The following is a 7109-nucleotide window of genomic DNA, read 5'->3' as shown; positions in this document are numbered from 1 at the left end:
CAGAGGAGTTATTAGGGTTACTAAATGCAGGTGTTTTCTCAGGTGTGTGCTACCGACAACACCCGATTAATAACTGGTAAATGCAAGGGCCTGGACGTAAAATGACCAAACCTGACCCACCCTGTCCAATTGGCGCGCTGTGAATGGCTGTGGACTAAAAATGCACCACACTTGCAAGTTCTAGGACCAAATAGATCCACTTTGCAAGTTCTAGGACCAAACCATCACATGCCATGCAAGTTGTAGGACTTGGGGTGCTATTACGTCAAGAAAGAAAAAACACTACTGCTGATAGGGAAGCATTGTTTCTGCGGATGTCGACCCTCTCAGACACTGCGGCCGCCTTTTGACCAGAGAAAACGTACAGCTAACGAAGAAATCGTTGGTAGGAATCCATGGGGCGTGGATGCATGGTCAACCAAAGCGAGTTCCCCGGTCGGCCGTGCTCGTGCGACACACACGCCCACGCCACGCGCGACCCGTCCGTCCGTCCGTTCGTTACATGGGAAGAAGTGACGAAGGATGCTGAGCGAACTGAAAGGCGCAGCGCGCGCGCGCGCGCACCCGGCACGCCGTCGCCGCCTGAAAAGAGCGTCGAGATCAAGACAGAGCGGCGCCTCCACCCGGGGGCTCTGAATCAGATCGAATCCAACCACCTTTGTTGACCCGCCCCGACCGACTCGGTGGCCTTTACGAGGACCGTTTCTTTCTTTCTTTCTTTCTTCCCCCCTTCCCTTTCCCCAGACGCACTTCAAAAGCAGGCTTCGGCTTCACGCACGCACGCACGACCGACCCAGTTGAGCTTGTGCGTATCCACCAACGAATCGAACAAAATTCGAATCGATCCATCTACGTACGTACGTACGTAGAGTAATTCCTGGCCTTTTCTACCGGCTGGTGTCCAGGTTCGTGAAGAAAACAAATGTCTACCGGCGGCAAGCAAGGGGACAGACACGGACGAAACAGCGGGGAACCTGTTGCTGGCCGGGCAGTGCTGTGCGTGCAACGGCTGCCTCGTTGCCGCCCTAGACGACATTCGTGCCAACTTGGAACCTAGCTACTACGCCCCGGCCCGGATTACGGCCTCTTTTTACGGTACGTGGCAGCGTGAGACGAGCCTGCCTGCATGCATGCATGGACCGACCTGGAATCACCTTCTGCCACACGTACGCGCTGGTCCTGCCCTCGGTGTTGGTGAAACAAGACCGGGTAAAAAAAAACAAGATCGGGCCAGACAGCGATTTTGTATTCAAAAATTGGAACCAGCTGAAGGCTAGCGCAGATGTCAAAGAAAACTACTCCCTTTCTAAATATAAGTCTTTTTAGACATTTCATTAGAGGGCTACATACGAAGCAAAATGAATGAATCTATATTCTAAATTATGTCTATATACATCTGTATGTAGTCTTTTTAGTGAAACCTCTTAAAAGACTTATATTTAAGAACGGAGGGAGTAGCTACGTGCATGTGCAAGCGTATGATACCGCTGGTCAATGTGCGCCGGAATCAGATCGAGCCCAACTGCTAGTGCCTTTGTAGTTTTGTTGACCCGATTTCCCTGCGGTCCGGGCATCTCCTCCTTCCTTTCGGCAGCGAAAAGGCACGTAGATAGATTTATGCACGCCCGCACGCACGCACGAACCAGGGATCGATCGACGGCGCAAACGTGCACCGGGAGATCTTCAAATCTGCAAGCCATCGTGTACGCGTCCGCAGCTGCAATTTCCTTCCTGCCCGAGCCAGCCCGTGTCCATTTTCCAGCTCCCGGAGAAAAGAAACGGAATTTGCTGGCTGGCGGCCTCCAGGAGACACGGGGGAAACCGCAAGGAACCTGCTGCTGGCTGGTAAACCGCATTCACTGGACGGATGGACGCGTTTGCAGCGATTGCCTCGATGCCTTGACCCAACAGCATGGGTCGTGTCAACAAGTAGTCGTGCCAACACGGAGTTCAATCTATCACGTCTCACTTGCCAGTCACCACGCCGGTGACAGTTAATTTCCTTCTGGTTTTGTTCGTCCGGAAACTACTCCACTGGTTTACAGTCAGCTTCTTTACTTTATTTACGGCGCCGGGCGGCGATGTGGTCCTACCTAGCTTCTCCCGCCGGAACAGTGACGCCTGGTCTTGAGCTGCTGGTTAATGGCGCGCATAGAGAAACAAAATTCATGGTCAAACACGTACGGTGGGACGAAACGGCAGCTGGTGGACGTCGCCCCGCTGCTCACTGCTCACGTACGTACGTACAAAACACAGAGTCGAACAACGCGGCCGTACTGTTTAGCGCGTGGAGACGAGACGATCTCCTGGTCCGAAGCCTGGACCAGTTAACCACTGTGCCCAGTGAAGAGTCGCTAGCTAGCTAGCTGGGTGGTCATGCAAAGCGCGCCACGCCGCTGATAAATCGCACACATGTCCTATGCACGTACGGCCCTCCTCCTCCTCCTCTTCCATGCTGCTACTAATTATAATTTCTCGTTTATCACAAGTAAAATAAAAAAACGGTCCCTCATTTTTAAAATTTATTTAGAAGCGAATAAAGCAATCTAGCACTACCAGCATGTGTGATGTGTCAGCCTAATAACACGGCCATTGTCTGTTTAGCAGCGGCGACAGTTGGGAAATACGCACAACAAAATCATTCTGTCCTGAGGCTGAGCGAGGGGCGTGGCTTTCCCGGAAATGCCCCGCCAGTTGCCCTAGAATTTCCCACCAAACCCCTCCACCGCCGCCGCCCCTCCCCTCCGCTCCGGTTCCATTCCTTCTCCACCCCCACCTCTCTCTACTCCCTCCCCCCACTCCTCTCCACCCAGCCTCCTCGTCTCCTCCGTTCCCGATTAAATCGCGGTCCAAAACCCCTCCTCCGGTCCACCGCCGCCCCTGCCCCGCCATGTCGCCGGCCGCTGGAGGCGCCGCGCCCACGCAACCGGCGGCCAGCGCCGCCCTGGCGCCGGCGGCGATCGCCGCGCCGCCGCCCCAGGCACCGTCACGGGAGAACCCGCGCGATCCGGCCGAGGGGGCCGATCCCGGCAATGCGGCGGCGAGGAAGACGGCGTGGAACGTGCCGCCGCCGCCGCCCCCCGCCGCCGGCGGCATCATGGGCGGCGACGAGTCCTGGCCGGCGCTCGCGGACTCGGCTGCGCGGGCCTGGCCCAAGTCCGCCTCCTCGGACTCCCTCTCCGATGGCTCCGCCCCCTCCGCCCCGGTAACTGAATCCCCCCATCAAGTTTCACACGTGTACTGTGCTGATGCATCTGGGAAACCGCTTCTCGTGTTCAGTTTTTTTCTTCCCAGCACTGCCTGATGAATTTTTTGGTGTCTGATGAATGAATCTGTGGATGTAATCAGGAGGATTCGATTGTGCCGCCGCCGCAGCAGCCACAGCGGGTTTCTACTCCGATCTCTACTGCCCCAAGCACAAGCCCAGGCCCTGCCTCAACCTCTCATACTCCCAGTGCCACCACCACCACGGCCTCGTCGCCGCGGAACGGCAGCACTAGCCAGCCAATTTTAGTTCGGCATGGTGGCGGTAACGGTGGTAACAGTGGAGGGGGCGGCGGTGGCAATGTGAGTACTCATAGCCAGAGCACCGGTAATTATAGCAGTGATGGAAACAGCAGTAGTGGTGGTGATGGTAACTGGAACGATGGGGGTCTTAGTGGTGGCAGCAACTTGAACTCTGGTGTTCATAGCGGCGCCATTGGTGGCAGTGGTGTTGACCATAATAGGAGGGTGTTTGGCGGTAACAATTGGAATGGCAACGGTCGTGGTGGTGGTGGTGGTGGTGGTGGTAGCTATAACAATGCCACCGGGAGTGGTGATGGGGGATACAGATATAACGGCGGTAGTGGCAGCGGCCACTGGAACAATAATGCCCGACATGGTAGTGGTAACAACAACGGCTTTGGTGGTCGTGGCGGTCGGAATCGTCGTGACCACGAAAGAGGGAGTAATTTCTCGCCAAGGAACTATTCCCGAGCATTGCCAATGCCGCAGCAGCAGGGCTATTACCAGCCTGGACCATTTCAACGGCCGCCGCCGCAATCACCTGCTGCTGCCCATTTTATGATGCCACCTTTCGTGTCATATGTGCAACCCATTGCGTACCCCTGTAAGTTAATTCATCCTGTGTCATCCTTTAGACCTTTACTATCAATTCTTATCTCTTTTGTAACGTGGTTAGTGTGTAAATATGCAGCTGATTTACAGGTCTCCTATCCTTACTATGTCACACAAGTTGAGCAGCAGTTTCAGAACATGCATCTTATCCGACCGCCAATGCAGCCTTTGGCGCTTCAGCAAGATCAAATAAAACTCCAAAATGATATCCAGCTGCAGATTGAGCACTATTTTAGGTAGTGAATCTACTTCATAATTCTTGAGAAGTTATTGTTGTTTTTATGCTAATTGTTTGTTTTGCTTTTTTTTTGTTAGCACTAATAATCTTTGCCACGACACATACTTGAGAGAACGTATGGATGATCAAGGATGGGTACCTATTGACTTAATCGCTGGATTCCCTATGGTCTGTCTTTTAATTCTCATTTGGTTCCTTTTTTCATGTCAGTTCAGGATGTAGCCTTTCTGTTGTTCTAAATCTCTCCTGACAGGTTTAACGCTAGTGTGATACCTCTGCTGATTGTACTTTCACATATTAGATAACTTATGTTGCAAGATCGGAACTTGGAAATTTACTTGGTACACTATTCTACGAATGACTATGAGTTCGTGAGTTTGTTTCGTAAACGGCAAGATTGTATCTACATTTACTTGTCTATGTAATTTTTGTGCTCTTTTTGTGCGTGGCGAGGGGAGAGGGGGGTGGAGTTCATTTTTGAATAATTCAAGACATGTTTACTACATATGGTTCTTTGTGTCACTAGAAATGTGACAATTATAAAATGAGGATCACTTGATTTTGTCGGGCAAGACAATAGAAGTCTAGAAGATACTTGTAAGTACTAAATTACAGTTCTTAATCTCGTGTGCATCACACAAATATTATTTGTTTAACATTTTCATATTTTGGGAAATTTATTTGAAAGTATACTAACTTGCTTCGTAGTGCTTCTCCGGTAGAGTGTTGTAGATTTGCTACATTACTCCAGCTGAGTTGTTCTCTTCTCGATGGAATATTGTTTGGTTCTAGTATGGTAACATTGCAACAGTAGTTGTGAAAAATTGCAGACTCTACAAATGTGAGTTTAATTAGTATTTCTTGCATGGCAACTTTGTATCTTTTCTAACCTTCTTGCTGGTTACCTTTTTTCCAATTCTAGATTTAGAGTCATTTTGCAAAATATTATTGCTAGCTACATTTGCATTTGACTAGCAATTTCTTTATAGTTAACAGGTGATATAACTAAATCGGTATCATAATTCAAATATTGCAATCCATTAGTACTGCAATGTTGACCTCTTGGGTTAAGAGTTCACTAAAATACAACTTGCCAAAATTATTCTTGAGATATAAACCAAGAAAGTGATGTGAGTAAGGAACTGAAGCTGGTGCTTTGGAGGAAGGTTTTTGCTGTTGAGAGGCAATCCCTGATAATATATGGCTGTACCCCTGGAGTAACTTTGCATTGCTCTCTTAGTATTTCACAACTCTTTAATTTTCTCTTTCATTTCTTTGAGAAAACTCTGTTCTTTCATTTGTAAGATGCATTTATGTTAGGATATTATGGGATTACTTAAGAGTATATTCAGGCATTTAGCACTTAGGTCCGCCCAGGTTGCCATATTGCATCTAAACAGCTGGTAATTTTTGTGGCACTAGTATTTAATCCTCTATTATTCTGAGAAATGAACACTTGAGCCTCCCAGGTTACCATATTTTTCGCTTAGCATGTAGCCATTCCTATGGCACTAGTATGTAAATGTAATCCTCCATTATTCTTAGAACGAACACTTCACAATGGAGGATTACCTTCGCGTATCATTAACTGTCATTGAAGTCTTATATTGGTGACCTCATTTTACCTTGACACCGCCAGTTTAGATTATGTATATTAGTATATGTAATGATCTGGGTTTGTTTTTTTGCAGTTGACCAGGTTCACAATGTTGGGAATAGACACCAACTATATACTAGATTCTATCCGCGGCTCTGAGTTGTTAGAAGTGCAGGTTTGTCGCTATACACACCTGGGACACTGGCTTTCATTATATCTGTCCATTCTAGTGACTGTTCTGATGATGGTGATCTGGCACATCTGACATGTCTTGTGCCTGCATGGTTTACCACTGGTGTGCCCGCAGGGAAATAATGTCCGAAGACGCAATAATTGGGAAGCATGGTTACTCCACAGAGGCCCACCACCTTCAAATTAGGTTGGTTCCAAATTTCCGATTCCTCCACACATTAGCCTCACTTCGTCGAGCTTTTGGCTGCCTGAATGCACTGTACTTTAGGTACTAACACAGTATCTTGATCAGGTACAGTGAAGAATCATATGACGAAACAAGGCTGCTTGTTATTGCGGGAGAAGCGTAGAAGTGATTGTCTATTTGATCATGGGCAGTATCCCGTGATAAATGGACCATGTATGTACAGCGGGGTTACATTTTCAGAGTCGGACGATTTTGTTTGTCTAGGTCGGACATGATGGCTGCACTTGAAAAGCGCATTAAAGAAAAAACAGTAAGGGGGCAAACACAGCAATAAATAGGAAATAAATCCCAGAAGTGCAAATTCTTTTTTCTTTTGGCTGTATAGTTTTGTCTGAAAAAGAAATTATCGTTCCCTTGTTGCCATGGATGATGACGTCCTGTTGATTGTTGTGTATGATATATGGGGTTTATCTCACAGGATTTCCCTATTGAATTTTGGTGCATACACCAAGTCTTTTCTTTTGTATTCTTTGGCTTACAGTTAGGGTTTTGATGCAAGCATCCGGGAGATTGTCCTTGTTCTGTAGTGTTGAGAAGGATTATGTATTATGTTCTTTCGATTCATTTTCATCTCCAGCGTGCATACGGAAACATGAAATGTGAATGCCGTTTGTTGTTGATTTGTGTGGGGATCAAGTTGATCCAATCTCCGATCAACGGTATGAATAGAGTGATATAACACGGGATCCCGCGCTTCAGGCGCTGGATCGAGGAAC

At 48.3% G+C, this 7109-nt stretch overlaps 1 protein-coding gene across 1 annotated transcript; it reads left to right on the top strand.

Annotated features, from left to right (window-relative positions):
• Positions 1–2767: 2767 nt before the first annotated feature.
• Positions 2768–6826, top strand: LOC123400185 (la-related protein 1B-like). The gene is made up of 7 exons (XM_045094603.1): positions 2768–3205; positions 3349–4111; positions 4199–4355; positions 4435–4525; positions 6049–6129; positions 6262–6333; positions 6439–6826. Exons 1-6 carry the CDS (start codon positions 2891–2893, stop codon positions 6331–6333), a joined length of 1479 nt encoding a protein of 492 aa, XP_044950538.1. The 5' UTR covers positions 2768–2890; the 3' UTR covers positions 6439–6826.
• The last annotated feature ends 283 nt before the right edge of the window (positions 6827–7109 follow it).

Source organism: Hordeum vulgare, chromosome 5H, assembly GCF_904849725.1.
Source record: "Hordeum vulgare subsp. vulgare chromosome 5H, MorexV3_pseudomolecules_assembly, whole genome shotgun sequence".
NCBI classification, from domain to species: Eukaryota; Viridiplantae; Streptophyta; class Magnoliopsida; order Poales; family Poaceae; genus Hordeum; species Hordeum vulgare.
Note: the sequence above shows the minus strand (reverse complement) of the source record. Positions and strands in the feature narration are given on the sequence as shown.

What these genes read in the sequence shown, in the direction of transcription:
- LOC123400185 (XM_045094603.1), top strand. Translation starts at nt 2,891, where the DNA reads ATGTCGCCGGCCGCTGGAGGCGCCGCGCCCACGCAACCGGCGGCCAGC. An exon ending in GCAACCCATTGCGTACCCCT is followed by an intron (nt 4,112 to 4,198) that starts GTAAGTTAATTC and finishes GTAAATATGCAG; the next exon opens with CTGATTTACAGGTCTCCTAT. An exon ending in CTGAGTTGTTAGAAGTGCAG is followed by an intron (nt 6,130 to 6,261) that starts GTTTGTCGCTAT and finishes GTGTGCCCGCAG; the next exon opens with GGAAATAATGTCCGAAGACG.